This window comes from Dioscorea cayenensis, chromosome 7 (assembly GCF_009730915.1).
Source record: "Dioscorea cayenensis subsp. rotundata cultivar TDr96_F1 chromosome 7, TDr96_F1_v2_PseudoChromosome.rev07_lg8_w22 25.fasta, whole genome shotgun sequence".
NCBI classification, from domain to species: domain Eukaryota; kingdom Viridiplantae; phylum Streptophyta; class Magnoliopsida; order Dioscoreales; family Dioscoreaceae; genus Dioscorea; species Dioscorea cayenensis.
Genome location: NC_052477.1, coordinates 29730988 through 29749333, shown reverse-complemented (window position 1 = coordinate 29749333; position 18346 = coordinate 29730988). Strand labels below are relative to the sequence as shown.

Below are 18346 nucleotides of genomic sequence, written 5' to 3'. Positions count from 1 at the left end.
AATTTCAGTATCTAAACAAATCTATATCGTAACAAAAGAAAGTAAAAATCAAAGGTATAATCACCAAAATAGTCCCTGTATTTTTTTTTCACTCTTTCCTTTTGGTCCATCTACTTAAAAATGCTCCCGATTAGTCCTTTTACTTTTGAAAATGAGTCCATTTAGTTAAAATTCTCTCAACTAGTCCCTCTTCTTTTAAAAATGCGTCCACTTAGTCTCTCTAGTTGAGCCATTTTAAAAAAAAGAAGAACTAATTGAGAACATTTCTAATTAAGTAGGCACATTTTCAAAAATAAAAGAACTAGTAGGGAGCATTTCTAAGTAGAGGAACCAAAAAGGAAAAAAGAGAAAATTAGAGGGACAAATTAGGATATTAAACCAAACTAAATCTAATCAACTTTTTAAAAGTCTATGATGTTTATTGTGCCCAACTACAGATGTTCTGCAAATCTTCATATATATATATATATATATATATATGAGGACCCATCATCTAGGGACGTCCCTAGATTTCAAATCTAGGGATGTCCATAATAGCCATCGGATGGTAATCTGACGGCTCGTATCCTTATGAACAGTAGAAACCGCGTTCTACAGTGTTATACATTGATCATGAACAGTAAAAAGGTGTACAGTGTCTATATAGACAATCAACCATTGGATGATGATCCAACGGCTAAGATTTAAAACGTCCCTAGATTTCAAATATAGGGACTTACCTAGATGATCTTTTTCCTATATATATATATATATATACATAAAAGAATCTTATTTCATCAGAGTCAAAGACATCACTCAGTAAAAAAAAATACTAAAATAAAATAACAAACAGTATGTACATCGTGCCACAGGGTACACTAAGACAAGTTCCAATTTATGAGAATCTGGAGAACAAGAAAGATAACAATAACAATAATGACGATGATGATAACAATAACACTAATAATATTATTAATAATTAGATATCAAATCCTGCATACATTGATTGCCCCAATCACAAAGATAAACATTATGAAAAATTAAAAAAATAAAAATAAAAAGGATAACAACAAAATCCTGCATATACTACAGCTTCTCTTTTAAACATGGAAATTTTACTCATTTTTACATTATACAAGACCAAAATGACTATTATCATAAGTTATACATGGTGCCTAGCACTGCCTAAGAATTTTATCAAGCTATGTTTGGCAAGCTATCATCTGTCAAGACAGCAACCTATTCCAGTTTTGCATTACTGCAATTCCATTTAAGACTGCAAAAGAAACTGCAAAATGCAAGCAATACAACGGTCTCCGCTGCTATGTTAATGCCTGGTCCTGGAAGAGTAGAAGCTTGGAACAAACACAAGCTGTTCTGGGATATATGTGTGTGAGTGCCTGAACATCTTGTTGACAAAAATTATAGATCAAACTTGCTCTTTTTCGGAACAAATGATGACAAGACTACAAGTATAAACAGCTTAATATGCACAGGTAAAAATACCTGTGCCTCAGCTCAATGTTGTAGACTCCTCCTGCATTGGTGTAGCTGTTACATCAGTAGCAGACATGCTCGTCTCCGCAGCCTGGTTTGGACTTGCATGTGTCTTGGGCCAAAGGTTGTGAATCTTGCTCAAGCCCCAAAGACTACCAAGGTAGATCTAAATACAGGGAATCATGTTCAGAAATCAGAAAAGTTTACAATAGATAAACGAGAAGTAAGATATGAAGGTTATGTCAAGGACCTGGGTAGAGTTGATCGGATATTTGGTTGATTAGCATGCTCTATCAGGTGAGACTTGAGTACAGGATTTTTGCTCAAGGCATTCTCAAGCTGTGCAGCTGGTAGCTGGTAAAAGTGAGACAACAAAAGGTAAGATAATAAATTCGGGGATTAAATTAAAATTTAAAAAAGGGAATGAAAGTAATATCATATAGAAAAAGTGAGACAATTGCAGGTTCCTTAAGAAATCAGAAAAATTGATTTGCATATAAGGCTTGCTTAACACAAACTTGCAGCAGCCTTTTCACTGCAAGCTGCACATAATCATAACTTACTGATTTTATTTTCCAAATAAATTGAGACCTACCTTCAGCAGCACACCAAAAGACTGAGGCATTGTTTGCACAGCACACTTCAGGAACCCCACCCATAATTTTGGGGTTTTCCATATCTGCAGCAGTGTGAGAATGAGCTAGAATGTTGAGGGCAAGAAAAAACACACTAGTTGGCTCACCTGATAAACATATGGAACTATCATCATTTTCATCAAAACATTGGTGTTCTTTATCAACAAGTACTAACCAGATGTAGAAAAATAACATCTCAAAAAAGTCAACACAGCATGGTGTTTATGCCTCTCGTTTGAAGTTAAAAAGGTTTTCAAGATCATTTTAGTGCATTAAACTGAATTTAATCAAGATGATCTACCTCATCTGCCAATATCAGACCAGTGCTTAACATAGATTTGAATTGTTAGAATAGTTTTCTTAAATATGTTAGGCAACGTTTGTTTATATGCTTTCTAGTTTTAAATCTATTGTACTTGCTAATTTAACCCTAGATTATTTCAACAAATCTGGTGTACCACATGGAGGCTGAAACGAATTTGCAAACTCTAAAGATTGTGTTTTCTGTTTTCTTTATGAATGTGCAACTTTCAAAAAGGAATATGTTTTACAACAATACTTGCAAGGAATCAATAATAAAACAAGAATAACAACTAAACATTAATATTAAATGGAGTTACCTGCTTGTTAACAAGACGTGATAAAATCTCCATCACAAACTCCACCTGCAAACCAGAGTCAACTCAACCATAAATTCCATATGACAAGAAAATATAGAAATTTGAAATGGAAACTGTAAGCAAATAAATCCAAATGACAAGACCATGAAGCTTAAAGATTGGTGAAAAAATCAGTAGAACATCTAGAGAGGGACATACAAGGGATAAGGAAGCTACGAATGAACTCCAGTTGTTATGCTGAAGACTGAGATAAGCATGAGTATGAACTGAAAAGGAAGTGCCAACAACAAAATAGAGTAGCAGCAATGGCTTGAAAACAATTCCAGTTTTTGCTGCTGTGAAAAGTATGATAAACAAATCTTTGTTTCCAAGGAATACCGAAAAAATGCAAGATACAAAATGTTACCATTGAAAGCTTGATCCTTGATCTTATTATTGGTGAGAACCTTTGAGTGATCAATTATTATAAATCCTCATGTAATTTGGTTTCAACAATTCATCATGGCTGATTCATGCATGTGCAAGGAAGAAAATACAATGCCTAGATGAAAACTTTAAATTTCTGACATCAGTAATTTGCGCAGTAAATGTGAGTACATAGTTTGACTAACCTAAGAATAATAAATACTAATAACTTACCAGGGCAGGGAAGACTCCAATAGCCTGAATAACAGTCCGCATGAATAGCAAAGGCAACGGTGTCTGTACCACCTGTAGTAAGTGCATATCTTTGTCAGCTGAGAATCTATCTATGAACAAAAAGCACTAAACTGAAGTGAGCTCATCTCCAGAGATACATACTAATTGATTCAAGACCTTTGCCAAAACTTGTTGGGTGAACACATCCCGCATTTCGAAGCAAGCAGAGCAAGCCTCCATAACCTTTAAAACAGAAAAAGTAATGTGTGATTGTTTGAGCAACCCAAAGGATAATAAGACATTGCACCTTTTTCAGCGGTATCATATCTTTCTCGGGATCTATTCCATGAATAGCAATAAGAACTTCAGCTGGAGTGAGGGAAGGGCCAACATGTTGGGAACCCTAAACAAAATGTTCAAAATGGAACATAAAATAAAATTTTATAATCACAACATGAGACTTCAAGTAAAACCTAAAATAAATGAAAAAATTCAGAACAAGAAACTTTGATGAACATACTGAACTGAGAGCATCACAAGTTCTATAGCATTTCTGGTAATCAGTGTATACTGTGATGATGCAGGAGATAAGGCCAACAATAAAAAGTCATTAAGTGGGAAAATTAGATTTGTACAATTACAAGCAGCAGTTATACTCAATTATTTCAACAGATCTATTATTCTTTATGCACACTAGAAATAGGACATAAAAGAGAAAATAAGTCATAAAAATGCTATTGGTAATGTGAAGAGTGATGTTCAATCTTGTCCCTCAAGTGAAATTTTTTTTTATTTTTCCTGTGGTGAGATTTTGTGGCAAACTTTGACGACGTGACCGTACACATGGATAGGTAATCCACATCAACTTCAATGTGGCAATTAAAGTATTAGTTCCTAAATAGATTTTTTCAGCTCATGATGACATTAATTTATGCATTATGACCACATTGTGGCTCCTGACATGTCCATCAGGATTAAAATTTTCTTTAAGAAAGAAATTTTAACACCACAACAGCTAACATGTCAGCAAATTCCTCCAGGCAAGCATGGGATGAAATGGTGTTACCCTGTGGAAAGTGGAGGGAAACAAGTGAATTTTCCATTTTATGAATAAGAAAATCATCCCACACTTCTGCAACAACAGTGCCCTTCAAGCTAAAAGAGACACCAAAATCATGAAATTTTCATGAAGTATATGACACATGAATGTTATCAGCTCGGATTCCTTCAATATAATAAACGTCTATTTAGATATACTGCAATTCATTCTGCAGTCCAAGCACACCGTTGTCTTTGTTTATATTCATTCTAAATTCCAAGCTAAACTAAAACCTTGTCGTGTCAATCACATTCAAACATCATTAATGGGGTCTATTATCAAAGCACAAAGGAACTACATGAGCTGTTTGGATAAAAATCAAGACATTATTACCGTTAGTTTAACATAAGTTCATATTTTTGAGGTTTGTCACAGCTTGAGTACAGCATTGCCAAGCGTGACCTCACCTTGTGGGCAGTGATATGATTTTCAAAAGAAAAGAAAGAAAATTAACCAAACCGATTGAAACAATAAAGATATGGTTCATGTCAACAGTTAGACTAAAACCAACATAAAACAGCCATTTCTTACACTTAAGAATTAAGAAGATTACAACTGCTTTATTAAGCAAATAACTAGTCAAATTTCATAAGTGACGGCCATAAAAATACCTGCAGGATTCGCCCTAGTGCAACTCGGAACTTATCCATGGGAAGATTAACAAACTGCGGGATAATAGGAAGCACCTGACAAATATTATAGATCATCATCGGAGCTCCATAAATGATAAAGACTGCTAAAAAGTGGTAATACTATGACAAACGGCATGAATAAAGGAATAATGGGACAAGAAACGGTCCTGAAACATGAAAAGAAGTCCCCAAAACATTTTAATGTGAACCATGGAAGCAAGTCACGGAGTCAGCTTCTTAACATGATTATGGGGGATAATGTTCCAAAGACCATTCCAGCATCCCAAAGGAAACTTTATCAAGAGAGCCAACGGAAGGTCATTGGTAAAAGTATCACACACAAAAAATGTTAATCAAGAACTATCAGCAGTGCCACCTTATAAATCATGCAGCTTAAAACTTGTCTTAGGAGAAACCAGTTCAGAAAACCAAAGGGCTACACTTTGAAATGCATCACAATTAACCTTAAAGTCATACTAAAAACATGGGTCACCTCTGTAAAGTTCTTGAACAATGAAACTTGACTCAGGTTAAAGCTCCCCGTTGAAGATTAAAATTAAAATTTACTACTATTAAAACAATTTGAGCTTAAAAATATTTACACAAGAAATATGTAGTTCACATGGTGACTCCAGAGACAAATCCATGCATTACTTATAACTACTGTAAACAACAAATTTCCTTCTAAGTTCATATAAAACGCCCCTCTCATGCATTAAACTATTATTTTTCAGAAATTCAAATTATCCCTTGTATTGACAGAAACAATTTCAAGACAGGAGGAGATACTTGGGTCACTTTTGAAAACCCATAAAAATGATAATTGAAAAAAAGGTTGTCATATATTTTTTCCCCCTCAGAATTTACCATTGCAGCAAAGCATAACATTGAGATCTAAGTGTATTGCATAAAGACATGCATATCTTATACATATGAGAGTCCAACCACACATTGCACATCCATATCCATAAATGTACACAATATTGAGAAACACATCGAAGAAAAGACAAGCACCTCATCTTTCGGTAAAAATGCTAATACTGGAATAAGAATCTCCACATCCTGCAAAAGAATCCCACACATAAGTACAAAGAGAATATGCCATTTGTTTAGAAGGAATAATCTTAAAAGACTTCACCTTCAGCTTCAAGTTATATAGCTTTCTCACTGAAAGAACTAAATCTTGTGATGGAACAACTCCATCTGTCAATGTCTGTAAAACCTGTTCAAGCAGAATAGGAGAAAAATCCTCATTAAAATGAAAAGGTAATAATTCAGGTGCTAAATCATTACATCCAGTTTCATTGGAGCAGACTAGTTTCCAGCTTTGCAGCTTCCTGGGGCAAAAGGTGGTCAGGGGTTTGCATTCTAGTGTAAAGAAAGGTCAAATCCAGAAATGCAATAATCAAAATTCCCAATCTTCTTAGTCACGGAACTGGTTCCTACCCAATTCCAGCATTCGCACATGCCCATGATTCCACTGACCATTCTTTAGAATATATCCCCCCAATGAGAATTTCTAACAGTAGGATTTATTTGAGCATCCTTCAAAATTGTCATGCTTAAATTACACAATGCTAGGTTACATTATCATATATACCTATAAATAACCTCTGTCATAGTTTACTTAAGGCCGCAACTCCTTAAATTTCATTAACTACAAGAGTGCGCATGAGCACACTTGGACAGCATATGAAATCCATGGCATATCTCCATAAATTCCTGGTTTATAACTAGCACCTGATCAGAGAGAGAATTTGAGAACGTCACAGGAAGCAGCATAAATCATTGAGTTCCCAACTATTTCAAATGTCATTTTCACTTTGAGACCAATCAAAGTCTTATTTTAAATACCAAATAAATATTCACAAGAAAATATTTTGGGATGTGTGCAAGCAAAGAAAAAGGAATTTATAAGGGATTAATTAAACATCTTATTGAACAACCTGCATGAGTAAAGCCTCACTTCCTGCTGGTAGATCTGATATGATACCAAGAAGTTCAGGTGGACATCCTATTGTGCGCACCAAAATGGGAATATGGCGATGAACTGCCTGCACATGTTAAACAATCAAAGGACCAAAAAACATGTATGAACAGTGATCATTTATCTTTATATGATACTAAAATAAACATGGCAAAGAAACCATCAAACCTACCTGTTTTGCAGCCTTTGGCATTCGAATGTATATAGCAAAAATTTGCTGTAAAAGGGAATGCTTCTGCAGAAATAAATAGACAAGTTAGGCTAGAGGAACTAAAACACCAGTGGTTCATAGTGAAATTCAAAACCATGAAAAAAATTGAGGTATAAATAGACTGGGCAAATAATTAAAGAATACCTTGATGCAAAGTGCAAAATAAAGTGACATAGAACGTTGAGCTTCTAAAATTGGGTAGGATGATGAATCCATGGCTGAGGATACAAGTTCACTGTCAGCAACTGTCTCTTCCACATCAGTATCCTGCAAATGAGAATTAACATGATCACAAAAATGATGAATTGCATCACAGATTACCTGCAGAGATGCAAACCCATGCTCTAATAAAAACAGCACAACATTTATCACAATTCTCATGAAATATGCAACACAGGCAATATTTTTCATGTTAAGAGGCCAAATAAAATATGCTTGGTTTCAAGATCTTTTTTCCAACCAGAGAGACAATTTAAAGATCAAGAGATACGCATTGAAGTATACACTAACTAACAGTGTAATTGTCATCAAACCATTTATTTATTGAATAGATAATACCCAATAAAAAAAGTCACATTTACCTTGCATGATGTGACTGACCCACTAGTATCCTTGTCAGCATCTTGCAATACTGAATGTAGCTTTTCATTAGCAAAGACTTCGATTTTGTTAGAAATGCTCGGCAGAGGAAAAAGTTTGTTTGCAACCTGAAAATAGATATTGCATTATTTAGAAAATCCAGCTCACATATTTTCAAGGAATTCATCACTTTAAATGTTTACCAGACGTATTGCTTTCATCCGCACTTCTTCCATCTGATGTACTGTACTCTACTCCAAGAAAACAAATGCAGAGTCAAAAGAACTGATATTATCAACTTCGACCGCTGAAGAGTACATGCTTGAAAACTGACCTAGGGGTGTTTGGTTAGGTTTTGAAGTTTGGATTTGTTTTATGGGGAAAAATTTTATAACATGTGACCAAAATTTGACTGACTTAATATTAGCTAAAATAAATATTTTGTAATTAAATTATACTCTTCCAATCAAGAATTGGAAGTCATTAATAGTTTATAACTTAATAGTAATAATGATTATATTTATTTAATTAGATATATTTTGTAAAAAGAGTTGATCTTCTCCCAACTTATTCCAAAGGTGGTGTTTAATCTGAAAGGTTGAAATATGTTGGGATAAATTAGTTTAGCAAACTTATTCCTTAATTAAACAACACCGTAATTCTTTTAAAAGGTAAAGACTATAAATGTCACACAAAAGGTATAGAATGCTCCTTTGGTTTTGCACTTGCACATGATGAAAAAAGATGTTGGAATTTCAGAAGCAAATTGCTAAAAAAAACAGAAAAAAAAAGGAAATCATCTATAGAACAGGGCAAATATTAGTGGATTCTGTGTAGGGAGAAGAAACAATAAATGTAAAAGCTCAGTTGGTGTTTAAATAGCCATCAATTGGCATTAATGGCCCACTATAGTTTAAGATTGAGAAAAATACCATAAAGCAGCCACTCAAGTTAGAAGTTAGAACTAGTGAAAACAAAACAATAAGGGAAAGGTTTCAGTTAATTATGAAATCCTACAATAGCATAGCAATCGAATGGAAGCTTTTTCTTCTCTTTATTCTTTCATTGGAGTTCTAAGCTTTATATGTGCTTATAGAACAGCAGAACTATACTATCTATAACATTTTAAATGACAGATTACAATAATTAATATAAGCCAAAGTTTATGATGCAATTAAGACAAGTTTTTATGTAGGTTTTTAAGTCTTTGGTCTCTTTTATTACACAGGTTTACATTCCTATCAGCTCACAGTTATTTCCATTTTCCATATTAAAATTAGAAGACTATTATTCAATGACATCTAACTGATTAATCTCCATTCATGACTTAAGGTACTGCATTGAATTTGAAAAGCTTATATCTCAAATGACCAAAAACAGTAGCTCTTTCTGAGAAGTGAGAAGGAAACACTGAAAAAATAGTAGATTCAAAATTTAGCTACCAAACATCTACAAGCAGAAGCAAGTTCATAAAGAATCAAAAAGCACAAAAAAGAATTGAACAAGAAATTATAACCAGTTGTAAATGTATGATGATGTCAAAAACAATGAAGATGGAACCTTCAATACCTGTAAAGCTATCTTAAGGCATCTATCCCGATTGGAAGGCCTCAGCAAAATTAGACTCCATACAATACTTAGCCCTTGAGTGACACGATCACCACAGTGGAAGTCCTTATCGTTTTTCTCATTACTTTCAGGAGAGCAAAGCGTTTCCAGTAACTTCAATAGCCCTTCTGGAAGGTAAAGGCACTTCAGCAAGTAACCTACCAAGTGATTTATCTGAAGCTGGAAAAGTGTCCCGAAGTGTTTCAGCCTGTACACATACTACACTATTTAGGGAAAAAGAATTGAAACCCATAACATACAAGAGGTTTCAACACACACCACAGTCAAAAGAAACATCTCATAAACAGAAGTTGCCGTTCTTGATGAAAGGAAGTCTTGGTCCTGCTCAGTCTCCCGATATAACCTGTACAGCACACGCAATGTCAACTCGTGTCCCTGAGACATTAAATAATAGTCAGCTAATGTTAACTTTGTAAGCTAAAAGCAAGACTCTCACCTATACTATAGTTTAGTCATAGAACACAATGAAATCTTCAGAGGCTTGGAATTTCGATATCAGAATCTATCAAATTTCTTGTTTTAAAACAATCAACTTAGGCATTCCAAATAATATGCAAATCAAGCATTCGTATAGATGCGCACCTAGGTTGTCCTTGGTATCTTTGCATAATTAATTTCAGAAAACTACTTGTTCATTCCAGAAAATATGAAGGGTTGTTTCTCATGTGCTAATGCTCATCAGCGAATATAAAAACTGTCTCCTTCTAGCTCATGCATGCTTATTCTTCCTTAGTAGCATGACATTATTTCACACTTAACTCATTAAGAACAAAGAGAAAAATTCTGTTGTCAGGCATAATGTGCCTGTTTCAGATGTGTGTACAAACATCTAGCTGAAAGCAACAAAGGAACCAACCTACTAGTTTCTTGGTCCCAACAAATACGGACGTCGCAATCCCATAAAAGCTCCCTAATGAATTCAAAAATATAGTTTAAAATTGAACAACTCTTTATACATTAATTGCCCGAATTAAGACTGCTAGGGCTGCAGCTCAAATGTCCTTTTTTGGATTCTAGAGAAACCTTCTATATCATCTCATTATCTGTTAAGTGGGCAGCTTCACTTTGGCATTCATGATATCTGAAGCACCCAGCTTACAAAAGTTAAAAACTAATTTCATTTAAAAAAAAATGTGCGTATTCACCAAAGAATATATTCAATTTTGAGATGTGGCATATACAAGCAACATCTCATTGAACAAGATTGCAAGAATAATCTTGGAGATTTATTTAAATTAAATCTTTTTTACTCAGTTTGTGATGTGCAAGTAAACCTAACTAGATTGATCATGAGTAACATATATAAAATCATACAACAGAGCTCTCTAGATCTAAAGATGATCAATCAAAGTTAAATGAATTGAGGACTTAATAAAAATGCAAATTATATAAATTCAAGTTCAAAATGGGCAAGGAATACCTCATGATTCACATAATCAGATAGAGCATGCTTTTGTAGAAGCCCCCATGTATCTAACTCTAAAGGGAACTGCATGAAGCCAGATTAGTTTAAAAAAAAAATTAGCAACAGATCCAGAAGCTTAAAAAGAATATCACACATGCAATGAGGGATATCAGCATTAACAATCAGTAATAGACACACATACAGGAGTAGCTGAGGATTGATATCATCACAACTAAGTCAAGATCCAGAGAAAGAAAAAAGGACTGAACAAAATAGAAGTAGAGAAATCATAAAACCACATAGTATTTCAAAGTATTTGTCTGGTCCCAAAAAGGTTAAATTGTTAAATTAACAAAATGGGCAATCTTAGAAATATTATTAGAAATTACCTCAATTCCCAAGTGAGCAAGTAAGGAAAAGCGAACAGAAGAGCTGCCAGATAGTTCAATTTGTTTGTAAGCTTCAAGGATGCGAACAAATGCCTGTTTCTGAAGATGATCCTTCTCTTCATCTGTAAGTGTAGCATCAGGTATAATAACCATCTTAGAGAGCAAGTACTGGGCAGAGATGACATGAGAAGTTGCAGATGGCACCTCCCCAGTATCTGCAGTAGCTTCTCTTAGGCCAAGGTTTTCTGCAGCATAGCTTGTAGTGCAAACAGATGAAGAATTCTCAACAGCCAACACTCCACTCAAGGATGAGGTTTGTTCTTTATTTGACACTTGCAGATCCACAGAAGTATGAGAAGCTTCTGGTGATTCCTGGACATCATCAAAGGAACTGGTGGACTCCAAACCAGGTATTTCACTCTCAGCCTTTGGTACATTGCCTTCAAACAAGGGAGTAGCTGGCGTAGCTTTCTCCATTTCAGATGGATTTGGGTCGATCATTGTAGGAGAACTCATTGAATCAGTAGCAATAATTGGCACAAAACCAGAATCCACTGTTCTCCCCACATCCTCCTCATCAACAGGGTGTGATTCCTGTGTTTCAAAGAAAATAAAAAAATGACACATAAATCACCTTATGATTGTATGCTACCATTAACTGGTTAAAACTATTTGATTCTAACAGCTTACAGCATAATTATGAGATGTTGAGGACTGAGCATTCAACAAAGATGCTATCAGGGGAAATGCACTTGAGAATGAAGTAACATCACCCATTTGTTTGCTGCTACCTAAATTTTGTAAATGACGTCCAACGCTAGAAACCAACTGTTCCTCCTCTTCAACTTTAGGACAACGGGATGGAAGATATGGCATATTAGACAAGACTACTTCTGCTAACAAGTCAGATGAGATACTTGAAATCAGAATCTCCAATGACTGTGCTGCTTTGTCACCTTGTGCCACCAATGCAGCAAACATGCCAACAAGCTGCAGAACGGGTTTGGAGTCCCTGTCACTTGTTGAAGTCGTATAACCACCAAAAGAAGGGTTATTTGGGATTGAACCAGAAAAAGCATCAACTGGTTCTCTCTTAATTTCCTGTAGTGAGGGAGATGTCAATCTGATTCGTTTGCCAGGAATATTATCATCTTGAGAGATGTCACAGTTGCGCTCATTTAGATGTCTTTTCTGCCCGATATCCGTCTCTGCCTCATCACAAGATTGTGACGGGACTTTATCATCCTACAGTAATTCCAGTCCAATGTCATATCAACTGAACTCGGAGAAGTCCTCGAATAAAAAAAAATAAAAATAAAAATAAAAATAAAAACATGAAAACATGTACCTTTGTTGAACACGAATCCTCTGAAATAGCAGTCATACTACCAGTTATCTTGTTAACAGATGCTTGTTCTGCCAATTCCCCAGTATTCAGCACCTTGAGAGCTTCCACCAATCGAGCACGCCACTGCAAACAACAGAAACAGAAGGAACAGATGTCCCTGACACATAAGCTCAAACATGGACATGTTTTACAATTGCCATTAGAAACTCTTCATGCTAGCATAAATTTATTGAATGTCATTCCACCAAGGAAAAAAAAATCCTTAGCTAAGAATAAAATGTAATAATGGAATAATTGCATATTTTGACAAAAAACAATCTTTGAAATTATGGAAATTTTGCTATATAATTTTAAGTCACTAAAATGTAAAACAAAAGCAACCATGAAATGGAAATGTCATCTAATGATCATTACTTTCTACTCACTGTCATAATTGAAAAATTAATTTCCAAAATTAAGTGAATATGGAAAAATATATAATGAAACTCCTAACCATTTAATAAGTTTGATACAGTGGTGATCAAATGACAGATACATAAAGTAGTAATATGTCCAGTGGCCAAAAGAATACCGGCATAGCACTTGCATGAGTACAATTCAAGCATGCCACGAAGGCATTCTTCAAGGCATGGTGTGCACCTGGGACTTGCACTCCTTTGATAACAGAACTTGCTGGATCGAGACAAAGTAAAACAGGGAGTATCCGTCCATAAAAAGAAGGTCTTTTCTTTGCAATTGCTGAGAGACTGCACAGATATTATATAAAACAGAAGAGCTGAATGAAGAATATCAAGGATAAATATGTAACCAAACAGGATAAAATACAAGTCAATGGCTTGTCTTAGTTTTGCAAGCAATTTCTGAAAAAGATTAATGCACTACAGTTGTTTCCGTCAATACATCAAGGTTCAAATTTGTTTCAAATCATTAGATGGTTACATCCAACAGAGATGACAGTTACATATAATGGGATACCTCAAAGAAAAACACAAATAATTTCAAAATTTTAAAAGCTCAAATATCGCTGCCTGTTTCCAAAATTCTGGACCACATGAAGAAAATAGTTGGTATTGAAACCAATATAACTCCTTGATTGGAAAGTATTGGCAAACCTCATTCAAAGCAATACAGATTAATATGCACTGCACAATATCCACGATATACACCAGAAGAAATCCAATGATAGAAACAGAATAGTCACATCAACTAAACACAAGAATGGAAAATAACGTTGCAGACAACTTATTTCAAGCTATGAGTGACAAATTTAAAGAACAACTAGAGCCACTGATTAACCTAGCTGTTTGCAAGCAACTTGAGCTCACTCAATTTTAAACAGAACCTCAGATCAATCATTCATAAACAAGCCAATCTAGGACAGCCAAGTGAAAACTGATATTAGTTTTGAACTAAGCTCGAGCAAGGTCCACCTCAGTTGGCCCAATCAGTCTTGCTTATAACATTGACTTAGTTTTTTTATCATTGATTCATATATCCAATTTATGGTTCAAAACAATCACCACTAAGCAACTAACACAGTGAGATGGTTTATAAGTCATTTTATAAGTATCATGGTCCTCGAGTACAGATCCCTCTGAAATCCAAATCCATCCAAGATGTCTGCTCTCAAGACATTCTGAACAATCTCATGTTCATTTAGCTATAAATTCAGATAAGCTGAGAATTCAAGACTGGCTTAAAACTGCTTTGTACCAAGCCCAGGTAGGTTTTCACCACATCAAGATTATCTTGTTTACACCCCTGATACAAACACAGATTCTATACATGTATTTGCTGCAAACTATGAGAGCTTTTGGGTGATGCTAGTAGGGTATAGCACATTTGCACTGACTTCTTATTCCATCATATTGTTTCAATTAGGATTTATGATAACTCCTTACATCTAAAATTTCTGTACACAACAGGCATAGAAAATAAAATTGCTTCCAGGGTTATTGCAGGTGGTCTTGTTTATCTACAAGTTTTGCAAAGTGACAAATTCAGAAAGAATTTGAACAAAGAAAATGTCAACACCAACCTATTAACGAGCACAATTACAATTGAGTTGCTCAGTGACTTCACTTGAGGGAACCTTAGCTGGTCAAGCAACAATCCCAGGCTCTGACTGGCTTCCATGGCAAGATCTCCAACACTGAGCACAGGATGACCCCCCCTAAGCCATGATATGTTGAATTCCGAGCCTATGATAAGATATGAAAAAGAACATGACATTTATTATGAATCTTCCTTCATACGACCAGACTTAATAGTCAGTTTTTCAGTCAACAAATGTTTTACCATCATCAACTTCATGAGGGGGATCAGAAGAGCCATTCGGATCAGGTGTATAAGCAAGAATCATTGCTTCAACAAACTTGATTGCAAGCAGTTTAATTCCATCACTCCCAGCCTGGAAGAGAAACACAACAATAGAAATTGGACAAGAAGTATAGTTTATGAAATGATTTTAGACATCACCGCAGAAAGAAGTACCTGAATCACAACTGATAAGACTGCATTTTTGAAATTGAGCATCCATGTCCAGGATTCTTTTAGAGATTCTTCCAGTTCACTTGAGTACAAACCCTAGATATCAAAACAGAAATCAAGATTAGGACTAATGCAATTATAGGCGGACATGTGCATATCGGAGCCACCTTTTGGGTTAAAAATAGTAAGGCCATTTATCATGTCCAGTCAATATGGAAAGGGGCTAAAACAGTTCATAATTTGATAAATACATAACTCAACATGCATCAAAACACAAACGCAGACAAAACACTTATTGCAACTTATTATTGCAGTGGAAATAGAAAGAACTCAAGGATTGCTATAGAACCCTAAGACATGTGGATTAAGCCTACAGCGGATCCATACACACACACACACACACACACATATATATATATATATATCAGATCTCCTAAGAAATAACATAAAAATAAGGTGTTTACCACATAAGAAGCGAGAAGCAAAATATAGGAAGGAAAAACACACAGTTTGGTAATCTGCAATTAATCTAATATATTGGCAGCCCAAAATAACCTATATGAACATTGACAATATCATTTAACGCGGATGAGGCAAAATAGCTGGAGATTAAACCAGAACTGTGACATGTAAAAGGAAACAACTGAAATTTCTTTTATATACCCCACTATATAACTCTGGAGCAAAGCAATGAAGCCACCTTTTGATATTTCTTTTTCAAATGTCCAGCATCTATTTTCAAATGTCCATCCTCAAATTTTTGAGTTCTTGGAAGTCACATTAGTATTTTTTTGTCCTAGACATGAGTGCCAAGAACGAACAGACATGGACAAATAAAAATAAAAAGAACTGATAACAAAACAGATATATGCTTGGAGTAAAACAAGCTTTTCCACAATTACCTTAATTGCAAGCTTTACCAAAACATACTGAAATAGAAAAGTTCCTGTTTTTATTGCTTGACGAACAACCGCTGGTGTTTCGTCCTTCAAAAATGATATCAATGCAGGAACCATAACAGGTAAAACTTCTATATGCTTAGTTGCCACTTCACCAATCATCCTACATCGAAAAGAACAAACCACACACAAGCCAAGAAATTACAGTCCCAGTGACAAAAGATACCATTAGTTGCTACCAGAAGTTAATATGACAAAACAAAAGTAGAGATTAGCCATAAGAAAATCATTTTCTTGATTAAAATACTCCAAACTTCCTGTGGCATTCCGCACTAATAAGAAACTTTGTAAACCAAACCTTAATCCTTTCCCAAACTAGTTCACTCACATTAACTCTACCATTCAAAAGAGAACTTTTGCCACATCATCAAGCAATTGGAAATTCAAGAAGCAAGCACTCTTCATGAAATCAAGAATAACAACCACCATTAGTTGTTGCCAAAAGTTAATGTAAAATCAGCAATTTGTAAAAATGATAACTTGATTAAAATACTCCCGATTTCTCCCATCATCCCACTTTAACAAAAGCTTTTGCACACTCAATCCTACTTTATTTCCACAATTAGTACACCCGCCTGAACTCTATTATTCAAACGTGACAATACTTGCCACTTATACAAACGAATAGGAATCCAAGAAGAAGCATTTCGAAATGAAATCAAGAACAGTGAGGATTGATGAGAGGCTTACTCGGCGAGGAAGCGACGAGCGGGGGCTGCCCGATCGGACTGAAACTCAGAAAGCCGGGCAGCGAATTCAGGGCACCAGAGAAGGCTCACGATGGAGCAGTTCCTTCAACTGTCGAAGCTGCTTCATCTTGGAAGGTATATCAAGGGATGATCTAGCAGAGGTAAAGAGGGTCGCAGCCCTCTCTTCCCAGCTCGCAGCCATCATCCCGACCATCGCCGGAACCCTAGCCTCGCCGGAGGGAAGGGTGACAGTGATTTCCAGGGATCAAGAAGGGCATTTTAATTTAAGGATTTGGTACGTTGTTCTTGTGATGAGGTTTTGATTCGGAGGTATCGCTTACGTGGCAGATTTTAATTGGAGTTTAAATTTGATAATAATTAGGTTCAGAATAAATGTGTATAATCAAATGATTATGTGGAATTATAAAGCAATATTTGAGATTTGATATGATAAAATTGGAAGTAAAATAAAATAAATTGTCGATTTAAATTTTTAAATAATAACTTCAAAATTAAAATATAAGTAAGTTTACCTCCTGGTTTTTTTTTTATTGAAATTCTTAAGCATTTTAATTCTTTTCTCATTTAATTTCTTAAATTTTAATACTAATTTTTTATGATCTTTTGCTTTATATAATTGATTTCAAAATTATTTTTAAATAAAATTATAGAATATATCAACTAGAGTTAGGTTAAATGATAAAAAGCTCAAGTTGTTCAAGGAAATAGTTTCAAATTTAGAATTTGTATACCCAAATTTCACAAAAAGTTTATAGACTTATATGGAACTCCTATTTTATTCTGGACTAGGGTAAAAATCTTCACTTTTTTAGATAATAAAAAATGTAGTAGTAATAATAATAATAATAATAATAATAATAATAATAAGTGGAAATTGTCAAAAACACGCGTAAGTTTCTGATATTGCTAAAAACACTCGATTAGTTTTTGCACTCCCCAAAAACCCCTTCCTTTTCAATACTGATGATTTTTTTAAACCCCCAAACATCTAATAGTGATTGATAGAGTTAATTTGGAATTTTTTTGGATGAAATTGTCCCTTAGCGTGGGAAGTTGTGTGCAAGTGTGACGGGTTTGATTATAATGCCCTTGGGTCTGATGAGTTTCATTTAAAAATGAAGTTTCTATTTAAAAATATGAAAGGTATGAGGTTCTGTTTAAAAAATGAGTTTCCTGTTTAAAAAATGAGTTTTCTATTTAAAAAAATGAGTTTTTTGTTTAAAAAAATGAGGTCTCTGTTTAAGAAATGAGGTTTTTGTTTAAAAAAATGAGGTCTCTGTTTAAGAAATGAGTTTTTGTGGTGTATTTATCACCCCAAAAATCTCTTTATTCAGGTTAAGTTTGGGCCGATGAGACAGCATCGCAGCTCACAATCAGCGATCGCGTTAGCTGAAAAATGGGATTTCGAACCCTAGAATTTTGATCTCCACCCTCGATCTTGCCGAGAGAAAAAGGTCGCGACCTTTCGATGCCTTCGCTCGACGACGAGGAGCATCGCGGTCTTCCCGAGGTCGAGCGAGCGAAGAAGATGAAAGAGG

At 34.9% G+C, this 18346-nt stretch overlaps 1 protein-coding gene across 1 annotated transcript; it reads right to left on the bottom strand.

Moving 5' to 3' along the window:
* Positions 1-1041: 1041 nt before the first annotated feature.
* Positions 1042-17044, bottom strand: LOC120264506. Its single transcript, XM_039272320.1, is given in 31 exon segments — positions 1042-1598; positions 1600-1625; positions 1627-1642; positions 1727-1830; positions 2072-2155; positions 2732-2776; positions 3371-3442; positions 3533-3613; positions 3678-3773; positions 5081-5155; positions 6116-6163; positions 6240-6323; positions 7048-7155; positions 7261-7323; positions 7444-7566; positions 7881-8006; positions 8082-8129; positions 9448-9624; positions 9626-9694; positions 9766-9882; positions 10928-10996; positions 11302-11895; positions 11992-12546; positions 12650-12772; positions 13221-13395; positions 14688-14850; positions 14948-15059; positions 15143-15235; positions 16042-16201; positions 16789-16857; positions 16859-17044. Coding segments are annotated over 31 exon segments (3924 nt in total). The 5' UTR covers positions 17002-17044; the 3' UTR covers positions 1042-1492.
* Between the last annotated feature and the right edge of the window lie 1302 nt (positions 17045-18346).